The sequence below is a fragment of the Paroedura picta genome, chromosome 4 (assembly GCF_049243985.1).
Source record: "Paroedura picta isolate Pp20150507F chromosome 4, Ppicta_v3.0, whole genome shotgun sequence".
Taxonomy (NCBI): Eukaryota; Metazoa; Chordata; class Lepidosauria; order Squamata; family Gekkonidae; genus Paroedura; species Paroedura picta.
The window spans coordinates 110,868,128-110,889,070 of record NC_135372.1 but is presented as its reverse complement, the minus strand read 5'-3'; the positions used below and the strand labels follow the sequence as shown (position 1 = coordinate 110,889,070).

Genomic DNA, 20,943 nt, shown 5'->3' with positions numbered 1-20,943 from the left:
CTTCCCCCATGGGGAAGAAAGCTCACTTCACAGGGACACCTTGGTCATCATCATAAACATCAGACCAGACCTTCTCCCTAGCAAGTCAGTTCTCTGAGGACCAGAGCAGGGGCAGTTATTATCCTGCACAATCTTTATCACTCAGTTCTCCTAACTGGATGGGCACAGGGGAAATGGTACCAGCATGGACCAGACAAGGTAATGTTCCGAGTTCTCTGTTGAAATGCCATCCTGACTTTGCTGTGCTATATCCTAAATGATCATTGTAAAGCAGGCTTAGGAATAGCTCAGAAAACCCAGCAAAGGAAGGTGCACGAGAACACCATAGCACTGTGTCAAAGTATGGGAAGGACTCATTTCTAATCAGCAGGAAAGCCAGACCCCAAACTTGGTATCAGTGCAACCATATTTCCAGAACTGACACAATGGTAGAACCTGCTATAGGAAGGTTCCCTGGCTTAATCCAGATACTTTCAAGGTATGTATGCAACAATTACAGAAAGATACATGTAGTTTCTGCTTTTTATGTAACTCTATGCTAAATGAGGAATTGGCTGCCCTGGTCAGATTAACACTGAACATTTTAGACAAACAGAGCACCTCCAGTTCTAGCACAGCCCCCCCCCCCATTGGCATTGCAGTGGATCCCTTAATCATTGTCTTCTTGCTCTCCCTCTAGAAAGTGCAAGTTGTGATCACTGTGCTGGATTATGACAAACTGGGGAAGAATGAAGCCATTGGCAAGGTCTTCGTTGGCAACAACGCCAGCGGCACGGAGCTGCGGCACTGGTCTGACATGCTGGCCAACCCTCGCCGCCCCATTGCCCAGTGGCATTCCCTGAAGCCTGAAGAGGAGGTAGACGCAGCTCTTGGGAAAAACAAATAGGCTACTCCATACCCCAGCATCACCTGAACATTCAAAGTGATCCAGAGCTATCAATACCTCAGTTAGGCAACGTTTGGTTTCTGTTCTGTTTTCTGAGCTGCAATACCCTTTCTTTGATGGCTGTAGAGGAATTCCAGACATACCCAAGTGTTTCCAAGGGCAAGAGTTCAAAAGGCACAGAGATTTCTTTTGCATTGTTCCAAGTAGTTTGTCCGCTGCATGTTCCATCGTCTCTCTGTGTTGTTCTCTTCAAGCACCAAGCCAGCTCCTCTCTTGGGGTTTCTTCTTCAAGGCCACCATGAATAGCACATGACTTGCTTTGACTGTCTTTGGGTTTTTCATCTTTAAATCAGACATGTGAACATTGTGCTAAGCTGGTACTAGAGCCTGACAATGTGAGTTGACCAAATAAGACTGTGCTTGCTTTGGAAAATAACAGCAAAGGAAGAAGGTCGTATTTACTATATGAGCATTTTGGCACATCTAGTGGGTTGGCCTTTGGTGATTAGTCATCTTCCAGATACAAGGAGCAACTCTGGCACTGAAACATCCCCAAAGATGTGGGGATCTGGTGGATTAATTCTCTTTGGTGAGAAGAATGCATTTTGGGGCATACTTATTTGATTAAGTTAATTGCCCTGTAGCATCTAGGTACTGAATTGGGTCTTCTCTTCCCTTGTAGTTTTCAGTTCTTAATTAAAATTATGTAATGGTATGTAAGGTTAACTAAGGATGTCAACTATGCTTGAATTATCCCAGTCTCCTGAATGAGTGCAGGACACAGCACAAAATAGCCTTTATTTTTGATGAACAGCATAAAGAGATATTTATGCAAATAACCCACCCTTGTAGGCTGACGATTTTGCAGAAATTAGAAGGCCTATCTTGTCAAGTCAGCCAGATTCTAGGTAGTGGTGTCAAAGTGAACACATCATGCAAAGCTATGGCAGCCTTCACATAGCTTTGCAGCCCTGAAAAACAGCAGCCCTGGGGTGGTTTGCGTATCTGTCTCACCACGCCTTGCACTGCCACATTTCTTTCAAGGGTACAAGAACCAATACCTGTGGATACCTAGATATCTCTTGCGGGAAGGCATAATGTATGCCAGGAATCTGGAGCCAAAGGCATTTGGGGTTGAGGTTCATATGTCCTTCTTTTGCTCTGAGGACTGAAATTTGCTGAATAGGAAATGGGAGGAGGAGAGAGGAGGGAGAAGGGGATTGCAGGTTTCTTGAGATTGTGTGCATTTTGGATTAAGTGTTTTGGCTTCCCCATTATGGGGAAATTCAGAGAAAAGAAGAGCTTTCTATTGGAGGCTCTGCTTCCCATGATACCATACTCTTCTATGAGGGGAGGCACAGTGCAAGGGGGCAGAAGAAGAGTGAACCAATTCCATCTAAAGGACCAAAGATGCACCAAAGGCAACAGCATTTCCCATGCTCTATGGCACTGGCTGGCTGTGGTATCTTGGCTGACCCCAGAGAGATAAGCCATATTATCTTTGCTACCTAGTCTTTGCACTGACCCCTGAAGGGTCTCTGGGTTTCATATGTTGCACCAGATATCTGTGTCCTGAACATCTTGGCTCCCAATCCTGATTGATGGGAAAGGCAAACTGGGTGGCAGAGGAAAGCAAGAAACATTGGCAAGTCCTGTGGGCCCCAGCATCGCAGAGGGTACATTGATGCTACATAATTCAGATTTGTCACACAAAGCATACAGAAGTGAACGCAGCTCTGGGTCTCTTGCATTTCATCTGTTGCATTCCCCCCCCCCCCCCCCCGTTGCATCACCATGTTGGATTGGAACACAGGGTCAATATCCTGCTGCCTCCAGAGTTGATGTATTCAAGAATGACAGCTAACATCCTACGTGAGAGACTTTTTCCAGAAGTGACAAAGTGGAAAGATAGCTGTTTCTCTAAATGCCAGCAGCCTTTTCCTGCAATCACCATGGCTGGCCCTGGAGTTCCAACGGCAGATATGGAAGAAGCTAATCCCAGCCTTGAAGGCAGCTGATCAGAGCCCAGTTAAAGACTTGGGGGGGGGGGAGGGGGGAGCCCAAACTTCTATGTTGGAAGTGGAGAATCCTTCACTGACCAAATGAAACCCTCTTCATTAGCTTAGCTTGGCCTTGATCAGACTTTTTTACCCTAACTGTTTTTCTGCCTTGGCTGTACAGCCAAATAGTGACTTTTTTGTTTGTTTTTGTTAGTAGGAATAGAATTAGATGAGACAGACAGTGAAGTAGAGTGAAAATCCAAAAATGACATGTAAAGCCTCCCAGTGCTTCAGCGGTCTCTCTGACTGTAAAGCCTCTCCTCATATTCTTGCCTCTAATGCAAGACTGAAGTATTAGCACTGTTTTCAGGTATTTATGCTGGCATGGTATCTAATGCCCAAAAGAATTTTTGCCTAGAAAGAACAGCTTGGACAAAGAAAAGGCACCAGTTGTGTGTTGTGTTCCTGTGGAGCAGTTGGGAGTTGTGTGTTGTGTTCCTGTGGAGCAGGGCTGTGTAGTCTAACAACCACTGCTTCCTCAGCTATTTTAGGGTTAGAAGTAAGCAAACTCAGGCATAGTTCTCACGGAAGTAGTGAGGTCTAGACTGGGCCATTTTGGATTGCAGGTGTGAGTTCACCTGACTGAATCTTTCTCCGTATTGCAAAACATTTCCATGGATAGGCAAAAACTGTCAAAAACACTTTCCCCTGACACCTAGTTTTTTGCATGGAAGGCTTTTATTTTGTATAGAGAAGCATTGAGTCATGCCTCTAACTTTCTGAAGTGATGCAGCCCCGATACAGGCTTCCATGAAGACTAGGCCTCAGGAATGGGTTACTTCTGACAGCATGGGCCAGTGCATGGTCAGGACTCCAGGATCATTCATGTGGACCATTATGCCAGATGATCCTATCTGTGACCCATAGTGTTTCACTTAAATCCTAGGTAGCCCTGGTTCTGACCCATATACTTAAGCCTTCCTTCACTGAGCCAGCATGTGGTAGTGGTTAAAGAGCAGTTTGATTCCCCATTCCTCCGCAAGCAGCCAGCTGGGTGGCCTTGGGCTAATCACAGTTCTCTTAGAGCTGTAGGGTGTCTGTTGTGGGGAGAGGAAGGGAAAAGGTATTTGTAAGCTGCATTGAGACTCCTTTGGGTAGAAAAGTGGAGTAGCAAAACCACTTCTTCATTTTCTTCACCATGGCAGAGCTAGAAAGGGGAGACATTGCTTGTTTAAAACACTTGTAAAATCTCTTAAATTATCTGAAGAAGGAAGTGTGAGAGACAGATGGTGCCTGCAGATTAGACTACATGGCCACTGCTGCAGTTCTGGTTGCCCTGCGCATTGGTGACATGGCATCACCAACCATAAGGTGTAGGCAGACCCTTAAGGGAGTATGGGACCCTCAGAGCCAGGCCCTTGTGTCTTCATCTAACCTGAAGGAGCGTATGGGGTATTAATCTGTGCTCAAGCACAGTTACTGCAACATCTCCCAAAAGAGGGCTTTGGCCACCCACCACTTAAAGCTAGGCTAGATTTGTCTTTATTGTGCCTCTCTCCGCTTTTAATGCTGCCACTGGCAAGGGTGTGGGGTTTCTAAGGCATTGTCACGGGGGAGTATTCTAATAGTGTTCTGGGGCTGTATGAGATTTTTATTAAGGCTAGCCATGCCCACTATCACCAGTTGATGTGTTAGCGGAACAGCAGCTCTGCTGTGTCACAGGGGCAGAGGGAAGTCTTGCGGGAGTTTCCACCTGATACAGCAACTGCGCCAGCATCCTGTGCTGGTCAAAAGCAGGGTGGCATCATGAATTCATCAGCCCTCCAGGTTCTTAATCAAGGCTACAGCATCTCCTTCCCTTAAATAGCATGAGGATCAGAATGGATGTGTGTTTGCAATGAAGGTGTCTGTCACTTCCTGTTCTTTTAAGGGCATCAATAATTTGGACCTAGAACAAAAAGCAAACCGAATGTTCATGTTTTTACTATGGCGAAGCACAGTGCAGCCCACCCCACAAATTTGATTCTGCTTCTTTTGCTAATAATCCAAGGTGCCCTTCCTGAAACGAACCCTGTGGAAGTATTAGCATCGAAGTTGAAGTCCAGAAGAACAGCAGCTCCAGCTTGTGCTGTTTAAAAATGGGGGAAGCTGTAGCTTTAATGCACAATAATGTGTGTTTTGGTTTAGTTTGTTTTTCTATAAAGGGGAGGGGGGAGTGAACCAACCAAGCCATCTGAGCCTCATCCAAAATCCATCATTTGTGTGTGCATATATAAAAATTGATATAGAGGCCTAGTAACAAATAAAACTCTCTTGTAAACAATGCATGATTAATAGCCAAGTTATGTAAATAGCAGCATGCTAAAAGCAGAAACCCCCACCCCAATACGCCATGCGTGTCATTTGCCATTTTCTAGAATCCAGTCAGCCTACAGAGTTATTTTTAAAATGTGGTGTGAATGACTTTATTTTACCTAAAGTGATAGAGGGAGAAACTATTTAAACAAAAAAGGGGGGGGGGGAAGCAAGAGAGTGGTCACAACTATGTATGTTTATTTTCAATAAAAAGTAATAATTTTTTAAATAAAAAAGCATGCCTGATCCATTAAAAAAATACTCATTTAAGGGGAGGGAGGGAATACAACACCAACAGTATGGCAGTGAATTTCATCAGTGTCTGGTAATCTGTAGTTGCAAAACTGTATCTTGTTGCCTGTTACCATGTCCAGGTAGCAGCAACACTGCAGCTTCAATGTTTTGTGTTGTGTTGAAGCATTTCACTGTTGAAGCCAATTTAGAAGCCATATCCGATCACGAACTGGCAGGACCCTGAAACCAGGATGGGATGCCAGGTGATCCTCAGTCTTTCTCCTCTCCCTTGCTAACGTCTTCCCGTCTCTGTCTTTCTCGTAGTCCATGTCTTACGTTACTTGCGGTGGGGGGGATTTGTTGGTGGCAGAGAGGCTGAAGTCCTACTCTGGGCTGGAAGAATGAAGCCCTTCCCAATCTAGTCCTTTATACTGCATTCATTTCTTAGCCGTCGGGAAGATCACGATGCGCATCGGGGAACATTGAAAGCAGCTTCCCGCCCTGCATTTTATGGTTGGCAACAGAACACAAGATGCGTGAGCATCTTTGGTGCTTGGGGCTGTGTTTTTTCCCTCTGAAATATATGGGAGGAGGGCTCCAGTTCTTTCCTGCTTCACCATTCCCTTGCATTTGGAAGGTTCAAGCTGCAAATTGAATACCCGGGTGCTCTTCACAGCTGAAACGGAGCAGGTGTTTTTTGTACATGGATATCTGCACCCTAGTACAAAGCATCATTCCCTGTTGTTGTCACAACAGACTGAAACTGATGGCAGAGGGCTGACAAACAGGCCTGCAGCTCCTGTGACATGATGCTTGGTTTGCCTGCAGTGACTCTTGCTCTCTCTTGATGAGGGAGAGAGGCTCCTAGGCACAGTGTGTCAGGCTCCATAGGTAGGAAGAGGTGTGTGTGTGTGGGGGGGGGGGGAGGGGGGGCTCTTGAGCACTGCACCAAATGGACTTCTGTATCTCAAATGAATGGCACTTTTACTGGCAGAGCATCTTGGGAAGCTACTGAGCTAGGTTAACCCAGGCCAACATCCACTACTAGCCAGGAAAGGAGACTGGTGAAGGACTTCTCCCTTGCCTTTTAGTAACTCAGGCTACTTTGGAATTCTGGCTCTGGACCTGAATGGGAAAAGTTAATATCCAGAAAAAAATTGTGTCATGAGGGAGCTCAACAAAAGGCACGGTGCTAACTGAGCTTCACTACTGCCCTGACCTGCAAGGGACACAGAAAGGGAAATGAAGCAGGTTAAGGATCACAGTTCAAGGGACAAGGACAGGGACAGGTCCCGTCTGCATCTCACTTTAGGAAAGGCTCTGCTGAAGTATAGCAAGAATCAGGTTGCCAACATACTCTTTAAAAGGTTGGTCAGTTCTTGTGCCTTTAAGAGTCATTTGATGTCCAGAAATATCAGGAGCTGAAGCTTTTCCTCTCAGACAAGACCATCAGCTGCTTAATTCTGCCCGTGGAACTGCTCTTAAAAGCACAGCCACAGAAGCCAGTTCCAAAGTTGCCAGCCCTCCTGCAAAGGAAGCACAGGGACAGAATGGAGCCTTGGATACCTGTGGTCAGGGAAGGAGTCAACTAAAGGCGTCAGAAACTGATTGGCAGTGGCGGAGTACAGCCACCTCTCTTTCACACAAAAACCCCTCAGGTTGACTCCAGTCCCATCACTTCTGAGTTTGCTTCCCTCACGGCCCTGCTTCATCTCTCCCCTCTGGTGTGTCATGGGCTCTGCCATCCCAACCTCCAGCCTCCCCTGCCCACAGGAAGCTGCTTTTAATGGCCCCTGCCCTGCCCTCGTGTGGAGTCTGTTTCTGTCTCTATTGTTAAATGGTTATTTTGTAACAATATGTGTCTCCTTATTAAAGAAACTAGCTGAAAGAGCCAGCCATGCATTGTGTGACTCTTATTTACTCGTTCTTGATGTCTTCGTGACAGCCACCATGAATAGATTATAGGGACCAGCTTCTAAGGACAGGGGCCCTGTTCCATGGGTAGTTTACACAGCTGCAGATGAAACAGGGATTTTATAAAGTATCCTCTACTTCCAGTATCTGGCAGAGGGAGCTTTGTTTCTCAAAGGCTTATACTCGCAAAAATCGTGTTGGTCTCTAAAACGCTACTGGTCTCAAATTTAAGACCCTACTGGTCCTGTGGGAAATGCCAGCTGTGTTTCTTATCTGCTATAGGAATACCTTCACAACATAAAGTAGTATTTCCCCCAAACTTTTTTCTTGGCTATACTGTTTGCCACTGAATCCAAGACGGACTAGTTGGAACTCTAGATTGTGGGCCTTCTGATCATGCTGTTGAGATTTTTACATTTTTGTGTAAAACCAGATGAAACGCAGAGTCCAACCAGAGTAAACTTCCCCATCCTTTCCCACAACAGCTGTTTCTTCTGTTGGTGAACCGAGAAACTCATGCAAGAAAACAGAGTGGTATGTGGGCTCATACATTCCAGTTTCCATATGCACCAAAAATTGTTGAACTGGGAGGTATCTAGAAACTTGAATGGTAGAAGAAGAAATTAATTGGCCTCTTGGTCATAATGGGCACTATTTAAAAGAGAGGGTATTTCAGTACTCAGTAGTAGACTGTTCGCAACAGTAAGCATTTTAGCTTCTGTTGGGGGTGGGTCACCATTAGCTTAACATTCAGCATTTTCAGGTGATACCTGGTGCTTCCTTGGAACATCATCTTCAACCCCCCAGGCCAGGGGTCAGCGGCTTTTTATAACTAAAGAGCCAAAGTATGTCACAATTTAGTGCAAGAGATCAAAGAGCCTGTGTAAGAAAGCCCATTTACATATCTGAAGCTATATAACTTAATAGGATTGATCATTGACATATTGGTTAATAGCCCTTAAAGCTTATGCAGTCCAAACTTAAAGGGCTCACAATGATAATTACAAGACAGGAGCAACCTGTACAATCGCTGTGGTGCACTGACACAAATGTGGGCCTAGTTCACATTTGAATTCCTGGCAACTGTTATTTCCTTTTTCTGTAAAGCATTGGTAAGTAGGCTTGCAGTCCAATGCAGATATTTGCCTGCCATTCTCTTTGCAGCAGGGTTATTCTACTATCCTACCTATCCCTCCCATAGGGACCTAGACATTTCATTAAAAAAAATAATAGCCATATTTGGCTCTGTACCGAGCCGCATTAGAATCTGGAGCTGTGGTTTTGGTGTGAGAACTATGATATGTACAGTGATGGTAGCACATATGGTACCCAGAACCAGTTCGTTCGTCAGGTCAATAGGGACAACAGTATTTAAATCTGGTTTCCCCTCTTCTTCTGGTATAGTGAATAATATAGTTGGACTAGGATCTGGAAGACCCAGGTATGAATCTCTGTGCTATGGAAGCTTGCTGAGTGGTACCTATTTTGACAGGCAGTAGGTCTCCAAGGTTTCAGGCTGGGTCTGTCCCACACTTGCTCCCAAGATCTTTGACCTAGAGATGCTGGACACTGTTCTTAGCACCTATTGGTGGAAGGTAGATGCTCTGGGTTATGTCCCCAGCACAGCATCAAGAAAACACATCCTCTCCCTATTTAGGAAGATTCAGACAGTGTTAAAGCACTTATTTATTCATTTATAAATACTGTTGTGTTTACAAGCATCATATAGCAGTGAATATTATTCCCAAACTTTCAAACATAATACTTCGAACGCTATGCAACAATCAATAAAACAAAAATCATTCATCTCAGAGTTTGAAAGGCCACTCAAAAAGTTGCATAAAAATACATTCTCTCCCACCACTCACAGGCTAGTCTTTTCTCCAAGTACTGTACTTACACAAATCTGTAAAACTCTCCTTGAAACAGGTAAATACAGAAAACTTGCTGCTCAGGAAGTTAGCAAGCCAGCAGCAGAACACCACACTCTCTTCCCCAGGAGTCAGCATTTTCAGGGAGTTTTCACTGCTAGGATCCTCCATAGAATGAGCAAAAGGGGAGGGGGAGCACAGCAGGTTTTGCAGCAATGGGTTAGGCCCTGCTGTTACTCAAAGTTTTATTGGGGATGGCTAAAATGATATTTACCAACTCATCTCAGAAAGAGAGAGAAAATCAGCATCATGGGAAAGAAACAAGAGAAGGAAAGAACCAACCATGGATGTAGCTTTTTTTTTTCAAGTACCAACACTTCTGAGCTTGTTCAGGAGTACCCTCGGTACAGAACTCTTCTTGGGACATACTGCCTCAAGTAGTCAAGTCGCACAAAAGTATTTTTAAAACATGAAGGCAAATGTGATCCAAGCTTAGGACAATCTAAGAAAAAGGGTTCTATAAATTCAGAGCAAAGAAGTTATCTTTCAAAAGAATTTTACATCCTTTTTCATATATCCAATAGTAGGAGTTACATACATAAGTGCTGGATTCAGGAGCTGCCCTGTGCTTTAGATAGGCTGCTGTGTCAGCTGCTTCAGATGAAAGCATGGAGATAAGGGATCTACAGCAAATCCATAGCATAGCCTCAGAGTATTTGTAAGGTCTGTATAAAAGGTGCAGCCAATGCTATTGACAGAGCTATGATCTCAGCAAGGAAGGGAGGCTTCAAAATACCTGAGAAGTATTACCAAAGCAGGATCACTTTCAGCTACCCGTGCTCACAAAGCTACAAGAAAGGCATTAGGAAAAAGTTAAAATCCAAGGTGGGACTCAAAATTGTATGATGAAGAGTAACCCGCCAGCTTTAAAAACTCTGCTAGTAGTTGTGGCAAGAAAGACTATACACATTGTATTCTTGTCCTAAGTTGGTAAACTGACTACATTTCCCTCTCTGTCACCTATGATCACACATAAAGCTTATTCTTAGTCCTGGAATTCACTGGAGGCATCATTTGGCCACAGTAACGATATACTTTATCCTGAACCTTTCATTGTCCTATTCTTCAGACAGAAACGGACCTGACTTTCCTGTAACATAAAGCCAATGGTAGTCTCCTGTCTAGTAACAGCTCGTCTTGTGACTTGGTGGGAAAAGGCGCTTTAATCACGAATGAACAGCCACCCTGATGGGTGGGGGTTCACCTATATCAGCATACAGAGGAAGTGATAAGATAGCAATTGTTATGCTGACAGGTTTTTATATGGCTGGTCTCAAATAACTCCATATGGACAACAAACCATTCTGACATATTTGACAGAAGACCGCACACTCATAACACTTGCCTTCTTACAGGTATGCCATTCAATGACTGGCTGAAACACATCCGTTCAGTTTCCTGGACTTGTCTATAAACCCTCTATTAATAGCAAACCAATACATTTATGATGAGAGCAGCTACTACACTGTACTTGGTTGACTGTCATTAGACAGAGCTGAAGCCCATTTTTTAAAGCATACTTGCTCTTGCAGCTTATACATCTATGGTTCATTTGTCTATGTTTTCAATTAACTGCTCAGCCTTTATTCACTATCACAAGTATACACCCATTTCTAAAATACATCACAGCCCCTCTTAACACAAGTCAGTGACAAAATGTCAGCTCTTTCTTTATACAGACTTCTATCTATTTAGTTCTTTCTGCCTGCCTCTAGCGTCACTTCAAACTTCTCTTTGACCAAGAATTCTGCCCCTTACATTTATGATTTGTGGGCAACAAAGCTGGCCCTATTTGCAGAGAAAATTCAGCTTTGCCATGGAAGAAGTTTATAAGACCATATACATGCATACTGCTTGTGATGCACATCTCAGCGATAGAAGCTTTTAAGGATTAGAAAGCAGTGTAAGAGAGGGATCCACCAAGAAGTTTAAAGAAAACCTTTCCAGTGCCATAGCTTGAATGCCCATATAGCACACCAGACTAAGCTTTCAATATTTTCTCTCTACAACCTGCAATGTATGCAGAGAAAATTCTAGCGTACTCCATAATCATATTATCATCATACCATTACATAAAATCCTGAACACTAAAATTTAGTAATGTTAAGTCATCATTATTCCGTAACAGTAACGTTGCCTTTCTGAATTTTCTTAGTTAAAAACAGAGGTAAATCAGCCTGTGTGAGAAAGGAAAGTTTGCTTCATCACTTAAAACTTATATTAAAATCACTGTTTATTTTAGTGCTGGGATAAAAACAGGTTCTGAAGTGATATACTTGGAAAAACCCTTGATACTATACTAAGGGAAACAAAGCTGTGCACTGAACAGCGAAAATTGTATCAGAATGCATACCTTGCAGTCCACAATGTCAAGGTGCACAACTACTGCTGACAATAACCCCCTGGGATACACTGATGCCATTATTTCTCTAGACTTTGGCTAGACAAATAAATTAATTTGTTCAATTTCCAACTTAGATAGGACAAGTTTGCATATTGGATCCTAAATTTTCCTCCATATGGCACCTACTTTCATGTTTCCTAAATCCTATATGTGCCAGTATAGTTTTGCCATTAAGGTCCTACAGAAGAAATTGTGCAAATGGTTTAAGTATAGTCCAGTAGGAATTGACTGCAGTTGAATATAGATCATCACTGCAGAATGGATTATAACTGACTGTTGGACAGAGCCTGGACAGGATCAGCTGAAATTGCTTGCCAGCTACAAATCTGCCAGATAATGAACTAGCATGCCTGAGACTTGGAAAGTATCACTCAAAGAGAGGTCAGGACACATATTAGCCCCTAATTGCATAAAGAAAAGTACTTGTTCCTGGGTTACCCAGGCTTGGGACAGAAAGTGGAAAGAAAGGTAGGCTAAAAACTCTAAACATGCAAAGTTTGGTTTAGAAGAGCAATTAATAATATCAATAGAAGTATAAGGAATTGCACAATATAACTGACCCATCCAAAAACCTGAACATGTATTCTTCAAAAAGCATTTGAATGCAAGGCAACATTCCAGGCTCAGGAGGCCTATGGTTTGCCGAAAAACTCAGGCTCTAGTTTCTTTCTGTTCAAAATTGATATGCAAAAATGTTAACCATATTACAATTTGAAATCACAGGCCAGAAGCAACTCCCACTGGCCATATCAGAGATGGGGATGACAGGCCCTTAAGAGAATTTGTTGCAATTCTGCTCAGTTGATAGGAATGCACACATCTGGGTAGGGAAGGTTCAAAGATGATTGAAGCCAATCATGCTTTTGTCTAGAAGGTCATCTATAGTACAGCAAATAAAGCTGGACATTTTGCCCACTGAGCACAGTTGGGAGTGTCCTACCTTGACATATCTCACTTAAATCTAGCCATGAGTGGCTAGTCTGAGTCCCCACAGGTCCTTTTCTAAATGATCAGAAAACCATAACAAAACCAAGGTATCTTAAGTGCAGGCACAAACAGCTTCATAAAAACAATAGCATGCCTTGGAAGAAGAACGCATGGTGGGGGGGAGAGCAGTCCACTAAACAAGATGACCAGGAATCTTCTCACTCGGATCTGCAGATAAAAGCTGGTTCTTAAGGGCTGTAGTAAACAGCAAAATGTGGCATATAAACAGTCACTTTTAAAGAATTCATGTCAGCTGATTAATTTACAGTAAGTGCAGAAAACAGGGTTTGAGCAATGCAAATCCTGCTAGTAACTTCCTGACTAGATATAAAACAAGAATGAAATTACAACAGAAAAAATGACTGCAGTATCAAATATTACTCAGCATGTTCAAGTCTTTCCATCAGGACTGAGGATCCTCACTTCCCACAGCGATAAGGATCTCTACCCAGTCTCTCTACATCTTCTGCTTCAAACTCCTCAGTTTTAAACCTCTCATGATCCATTGAAAATTTACCTTAATTGTACAACATATTTGACTAGATACTCAAATGGTTTCTTTCGTGCAGTGTTACAAGTTTCAAAAAAGAACGTGCTGTTTTACTGATAAAGGCGCATGTTGGTGTTTTATGTTCTGCCTGCATGGGTAATTTACTGGTAAATCATCTCTGCTGGTAAACAGTTTCTCATTCGAATCACAGGGGCAAAATGTTAGCTGAAAAAATTGCATTATTAAACTGTACCAGAAAAGATTATCATAGAAAGAAACAGTAGGAAGCATAATGAGGTGGGCTATAAAAAAGAAGAAAAACAAAGGGGGAGGATCCACTAATTTAGATCCCAAAGTTAAGTTAGATTTAAAATCTTACATTAAATTAGTCAGTCAGCTACTGAAACACATGGAGAACCCGGATCTCCAAGCCGAGTAACTGTTGTCATAGGCTCTCAAGAGAAATAAGTCACTGTGGCATTCACAGCATTGCAGACTCCCAGATTCCAGAAGGGAAACTGAACACATTTTCAAGACAATACCCAGTCTCACTCCCTATCCCCCACTCTACCACCTTAAGACATGTTGGATCAACACAGTATAGTCATTTACATATAACTTATTACAGCAGATGCTTCTTTCCATTGGGTTACGGTGGACGGAAATAAGGTGTACAGCAGATTGTTGGGGTAGCTCACAGGTAACTAACCCATGGGATTATTTCAACATTCTAAAAATAATAACATTGGTGGCTGGATATGCCATGCATTTGGGGGCAAAGGGATGAGCATTGTGCAACATGAGAAAGCCCAGCAAGGTGCAAGGTAGCGGAGGGCGTGAGCAACTGATCCATTTCAGAAACTCCAGAAGTTCTTTCAACTGGAGGATCAGAAGCAAGTGGCAGGGTTGGCAGCTTGTGCCCAGAAGTCCTCTCTGCATGTCCATCCTCCGCTCAGTGTACTATTTTGAGAGTTTACTGATGACTCGGATGAGAGCTCCATTTTCGTCTTTCAGCCGCTGATTGTCTGACTTCAGGTCTGTCAAAACCTGTTCAGATAGAAGATAAGTGTTAATTATTTAAGCACAGCTTGTGTTCAGACCTCTCATGTAGCTAATGGTCATCCTTTGCAGACATAGTGGTGAGGAGACACACAGTCAGCTAGTATTCATTTAAAGAAAACCTCAGAAACAGGTAAGGGTGTCCATGCAGTATAGTCCCCATATCAATCTAATTTGTATTATATCATCTACTAGGCTTTAAAACCCATCCATAAGGATGGGCCTTGAAGGGGCAGGGGCATCCCCCCCCTGCCGAAGCCTCCCCTACCAGTCCCCGCCTTCGGCGCGGGCTTTGGAGGCTGTTCTGAGGGTCGCACCAAAACCTCCCCTGCCTGACCCCTCCCCCACAAGTCCCTGGCTTTGGTGCGGCACTCGGAGCAGGCCCGGCGCAGTGAGGACATTCCGAGGGCCACTCCGAAGCCTCCCCCAGCCGCCCCCTCCCCCACAAGTCCCCGGCTTTGGTGCGGCCCTCAGAGCATGCATGGTGGGGCCGCTCCAAGGGACACGCTAAAGCCTCCCCCACCTGCCCCCTCCCCCACGAGTCCCCAGGCCGGACTGAAGCCTCCCGTCGGCGTCCGGCTACCTGCCCCCCTTCCCCATCCCCACGGAAGCCTCCCCTAGCCCGGGTTCAGCACACACCCTCACCAGGCCCCCTGTCCGCGGGCCTCTGAGAGTGCTCCAAGGGCTGCGGGAAGCCTTCCCCGGTCACCCCCTTCCCCGCCATTCCCCTGGCTTCCGTGTGGGCCTCGGAGCTGCGAGGCCCGCATGGAAGGCTCTGACGGCCGGGCACCTACCTGGCGGGGGTGTGTGGGTGAATCAGGAGGCGCTGCACGCCTCTCAACTGGTCAGTCCGGGGCCAATTGTTGCCCCCCCCCATTCTGGACCCCACCCCCACACCCCTTAGCTTTTAATTTATACCATGGAATGCAGTTTACAGATGAGGGAAACAGGAGTGACTGTTCAGTTCCTACATACAGAAAACAGCAGCTACTCAAGTGAGTGTGTTAAGTTACACGACACACTGGTTAATATTAGTAAATTGAGGACAATACAACTACAAATATTACTGGGCGTGATTAAGGCTTGGAAAATGATGGTAATCTAGCAAAGCTTTAGCCCCCACCCCCAGAAACTTGTCCTCCCTTGCATTTCAGGTTAGGAAATACACATAATCTATAGCACGGTGCCTTAAAATGTATGAAAGAATCCAGAGCAAGAGAGATCAGGGCACATTATATAACTCCAGAACACTTAAAGCAGTTTCATAAAATATTCATATTGTGTGGTAGTTGCTGATAACAAAACAGTCTGTAGAAGATTTCTATTGCACATTTTGCTCAAAAGACATTACTACCTACATTTACTATCTAAATCCACCCTTTCAATGCCTCAGAGAAACACATAAGCGAACGCACTCCCCCCCCCAAGTGATAATGTATATAAAGGGACTGGTTTTTAGTATTCTTCAGGCAAAATCTTCAAATACCTTCCATTAAAATTATCACCAGTGCTATTACCTGAAGGAAGTCCCTTTTTAAAAAGATGAACAATCTTCTAACAAAACACAGCTTCATTTTAATTTAATGTTCACATGAATGGCAGGCTATACAAGCAAGAAGTTTTAATACTGGATGTCTAGAAATACAAAGCAGTTCTGAGTCACAGGAAACCTAAGAATGATCTCTTTTGAGCCAGGAGAGAAACTTAAGATTATTATGCTTTCAATAAATGGTGTAATATGCAGTATGTAGGTGTGGTAAGAACCTGATTTCTAGTCCCCTGAGCATTTTGTTGGCCACATCAAGCTCCTGGGAATTTCTAAAGACTGACTTCTGTTGAGAGAAGGGATCAGGTGCCCATGTGATGAAGGATACTGGAACAGCGCTTTATACAGTCCAAAACCATAAGAGAAGACCAGCTAGCAACATAAAACCAACGAGGGACAGTTCCAACATAACATGTTTACCTATGAGCTATTATATATTTACCTGTGGAGAAGAAATATGTACATTTTTATATGTACAGCGGCACAACTACATGTTTTTTTTTAAATTATGGATTTAAAAATTATTTAAATACTACATTCTAAGTTCTAAATTCCCAAGGGTGTTGTGTGCTGGGAGTGGGCGGGTGAGTTGGGAGGGAATACACTGGATTAGGCTGCTTTTAGACTGTAATTTTATTATTATTTTTATTGATTTCTGTAAATCGCCATGACCTGGCATGGTCTAGGAGTGGCAGCCAATGAATGAATGAATGAATGAATGAATGAATGAATGAATGAATGAAGGAAGGAAGGAAGGAAGGAAGGAAGGAAGGAAGGAAGGAAGGAAGGAAGGAAGGAAGGAAGGAAGGAAGGAAGGAAGGAAGGAAGGAAGGAACATCTCTGTTCTCTCCCAAAGCCTACACAGTATTCATGTTTGGCAGTTTGGATACATACAGAGTTATTGTAAATACTTAGATATTAAATGTACTAAAGGTAATCAACTGAGTTTCTACAAAGGGAAAGTTATTTTTTAAGAGTTGTTGTCACACAGCAGACTATTCAGGAAAAGAACCCATAATGAAATGTGTATCTGATGTCAGCCTAGGCTTGAATGTATCTTTTTATATTTGCTTGATTTAAGTTATGATCTTTTTATATGATATTATATGTTTCTTTATATTTTCTTGATTGAAGTCATGATAGTTGTTCATTTAGTCTGAGGAAGGATACATGCACTCAAAAGCTCACACCTTGAATAAATCTTTGTTGGTCTTAAAGACTCTATTTTTCTTGTATTAGTAGGTCTAAAAGCTCTAAAATCCCAAAACACACATACTGAAAGAATCTTCCTGCACATTAGTACCACATCCAGATAAAACACATTAACAGTCTCTGTGTCAAGATTCAAGTGCATCATAATGCAAATGAGCTTGTGTAATGGATTATACTAACAACATTCCAGTTTACACATTAGATCTCACAAAGGAAAGGGAGACCCAAGACTGATGGAGCATTTCACATTTTCTCCATGAATAGCATGCCACTGCATCAACAGAGTTGATGTTCTAGGTGGGCACAGGATAAAATTAGAACTCTCTGATACCAACACTGAGAAAACAGTATGATTATCATTTTATAGAAAATGGAGAACAATAATGAGATCACTTAAGTCTTAAGACAGCACACAACCATAAAAAACTTTACAATCAATAAAACAATTTCAATAAAAACATTATTTTACATTAACAAAACAACATTGATTGTTTATACTAATAAAATATGTCAAAGTCTCCAGCGGCATCATGAATTTTGTAACGGGGGCTGACCTTATGTAGATGGTAACCACATCCTGGCCTCAACTGTTTATTGCACCCTAGAGACCAGGCCTGGGCATGGGTCAATGGGAGGGAGGGGGATGTGACATTACTTCCATAGTGACTTCCATTCCAGTTCCCCCCCAGGGGGCAGCATAAGATGTTTCCACATTTTTTTAGAAAACAACTCCTGCATGGCTTGAAACTCTCCCGCAGCCCTCGTTTTACAATATACAGCTGAACCTGATCTTCACAACTGCCGTTCAGAGCAGGGTCATAAGCTGTCAGAACAAGTTCCTCTCTCTGGATTGGCTAAATTGTGTTGCCTCTTGCTTTGCCAATTCTAGACTTCTTGTCTGGCTGAAGTCTCAAGTGAAAAGAGTGTAGCTGCGTCCTGGGACCAACTGAGGGTGTCAATAAGTCACACCTGGTTGTCTGGGTGGCATTGCAGTATCTTCCCCTGGCCTAGGCAGCAGCTGCAGCCCTAGTAGTAGTGGAAGGAGAAGAATTGCTCTACCCTTGTGTATCATGGGTAACTACCCTGTTTTCTCTGCCTGCTGTCAGCCTTGTTTCTGAAGGCAGTGAGGAGACACCTAGAAAAGCCACTGACCAGTGCCCAGAGAGAGACAGGTGGGAAAGAAGAGGAAGGAAGGGGGAAGTGGGGGGATGGAGGTACTCTGTGCAATTGTGAGAGAGACGGGGGAATGGAAGTGAAGGAAGGAAAGGAGGAGGGAGGAATAAGCAAGGAGGCTTACTGCTGGGTCTCTGCTCTTGGCCTCATACCACTGGTGGTGGTAATGAAGCTGGCATGGGGCTGCAGCAGCATCCGAAGACCAGCCTAGTCAGGCAAGGGAGGAAGAGGAAACCAGGCTGAGGTACAGGCACTGTGGTCCTGTTGTTGCTTCCCATAAAGGGGGAGGAAGCGGCTTTCCTTCAGCCGGGACTGGGTGGCACTGGAGACACCTGAAGCCACATTGCATGATGATGGAAAGAGAAGTGGAGATACTTCAGACCCACCGGCTTCCTCTGCCCTACAGGTCAGACCTGGCCACAGGGCAACAACAGCAGTGGGAGAAGGAAGGAAGTTCCAGACAGGCTCAGCAGAGGCCACTGTTAAGGCCACAATCCTCATCCTTTTTGTGGGGCTTGGCTGTGCTGGGTGAGTGCTGCTCCAGAAGGGAGAAAACACAACATCACTTCCACAACAACTTCTGTTGTAGTTCTCCCCCTCCCCCCCAGAGAACAAGTCATCCTTCCTAAGAGTCATTTACTTATTCTATATGATTCTTGAACTAACCCATGGGAACAAACCTAGATGCAATAAGATTTTAACAGAACTGTTTAAGAGCTTCCAGCTTCAGTCTCATATAAATAATTCCACCATACATTACAATTGTGGTATAAATGGGGTAGTGGTTAAGAGAAGTAGCCTCTAATGTGGAAAACAGGTGGCAAATTTCAGCCTGGGAAATGAGGAGAGGAAAGCCCTAGAGAAAGTCTAGCATCAACCTGTAGCATCCAAAGGAAATCCAAAGTGAAACAAGGTATGTCTCAAATGTGCAAATGGTTTCTGAGACTCCTTCAGGTAGTGAAAAGCAGGGTATAAAAATAACTTTTTCTTCTTCATGTTAACTCACTATACAGATTTTTAAAAACATTTTCTCCCTCAGTTTAAATGGCACAATATTAATTTTGACTTAATTTGGTACAACGGTTAAAACGGCACCTTTTAAAAGGCTCAATATATATAAGAAGTAAACATATATCCTGATATAAATATCTATAAATAGATCACTATAGTAACAGAATTGCATAAATTAAATCATAAGCCTTCCCTGTTTCTAGATCAATGAAATCTGTTTATGCTGAAATAATTATATTAGAGCTAGTGAAATAACTATAAGAATGGCTACCCATTCTTTTTGATTACCTACTTTTCTTATTGTTCAGTGGCTCTAAATTGTTTCTTAATTATACATTCTCTATATTATTGTTGTGATTCTTTTATGATTGGAATTTTGTTATATGCACTTTAAAAATGTATCAGATTTTGAATAATGGCTTTAGTGAAACAAGCCCTTCAGAAAGTCAACTATTTTGGATCTGTGGAAGACAACAATTAAATAGTTATGACATCAAGTTAAAAATCAAACAGAACAAGCAAGTAAGCAAGCACCCCGAAAACTCAAACTTCAGCAAACAGGTTAATGCTTCATTAAAAATTGTACAACTATTTTTTACCTATTACACCACAGCAGGAAGTACGCTTGGTTCCTTAAAAGTACAGTACAGGGACTGAAAATACCAAGTACAACTTTTAGCACTAGACAATCATTTCTGCATCTTTTATATACATGTTAATATTATTTATTCATGACAACTTACTATTGATTCATGAATACTCCCAGGAAGATGTTTTTTTTATAAATTTTACCATATTTTAGTATACAAGAAGTAACCACGAATTACAAGCCCAAAGAAGGTTAAGAGAACCCTGCCACTGTTAGAAAAATGACATATTGAGAGAAAAAATCTCCCACATGCCAATTTCAACAGTGACAAGATGTGCTTGTTTCAGATAATTATCACCCAACTATGTCCTGCAACACATAGCCAACACTTCTACAAGGTTAACTTATTCAGAAACCCAAATAATTAGAGAAGTTCAAGGGGATCCACATTTGTTGATAATCCCACCGCCCACAAAGCTATGTGGTTCCTTTTTTTAAAAAGTCAGCAATCTCAGTAGTTATGGAATGGATTACCTAAAGAAAGGTAGCAGCTCTCAACCTAGTTGGCCTGCAAACTCTTGGCTATTTAAATTGGCCTTTGTATATCACTGAGATAGTGTCCTTATGGAGTGGCATTTAAAACAGAAAGAAGTTTAGGCACTGATCGCTCCAGCTAGTTTGACATTGAAATGATACTGTATTTTTAGTTTCTGGGATGTACTCTGAGCTATGAAAGAGCAGGATACAGATACTGTAAAGTAAACCATACAATAAGTTGACATAAACTTATAACTACTTTTGTTGGCAGTATTCAAGAGCTAGCCATACATATGTTCAGTTTCAGGCTTGCTTTTCCTTTAGTTTCCACTTATGCCTTTTTTATGTTTAAAAAAAAATCTCTCCCACATGATCTGAGGATTGGGTCTACAGAGAAAGAAAGCAGATACCTCTGTAAACTTGGGGAACCCCTAGGTTTGCATCAAAATAAAAATATTATTACTAAAATATGCATTGGAGGAATTAATCCCTGTTAAAACAAAGACACCAATGTTTGACACCAGTGGCAGCAGGTGGAGCTGGCTATTTTCATTACTGATAGTTGTTGGGGGAGCCTTGCTTGGACCCAGCAGTGGAGTCTGGGTATCATCTGTG

At 42.9% G+C, this 20,943-nt stretch overlaps 2 protein-coding genes across 25 annotated transcripts in view; one reads left to right on the top strand and one right to left on the bottom strand.

Annotated features, from left to right (window-relative positions):
- SYT2 (synaptotagmin 2) overlaps positions 1-7,369 on the top strand; it is a 188,941-nt gene extending 181,572 nt beyond the window's left edge. For all 8 annotated transcript variants that reach the window (XM_077335059.1, XM_077335056.1, XM_077335053.1 and 5 more), the window contains one exon: positions 680-7,369. In XM_077335059.1, coding sequence (XP_077191174.1) covers positions 680-886 — 207 coding nt within the window. In that variant the 3' untranslated portion in view covers positions 887-7,369. The remainder of the gene's footprint in view (positions 1-679) is intronic.
- A 1,686-nt stretch (positions 7,370-9,055) lies between these two features.
- PPP1R12B (protein phosphatase 1 regulatory subunit 12B) overlaps positions 9,056-20,943 on the bottom strand; it is a 136,681-nt gene continuing 124,793 nt past the window's right edge. For 16 of the 17 annotated variants that reach the window (XM_077335044.1, XM_077335034.1, XM_077335032.1 and 13 more), the window contains one exon: positions 9,056-14,248. Coding sequence is in view for 5 of the 17 variants with exons in the window: in XM_077335038.1 (XP_077191153.1) it covers positions 14,162-14,248 (87 nt within the window). In the remaining 12 variants the exon portion in view is untranslated. Of the gene's footprint in view, positions 14,249-19,801; positions 19,856-20,943 lie in introns of all 17 variants that reach the window. The other variant, XR_013230518.1, reaches the window with a different exon arrangement.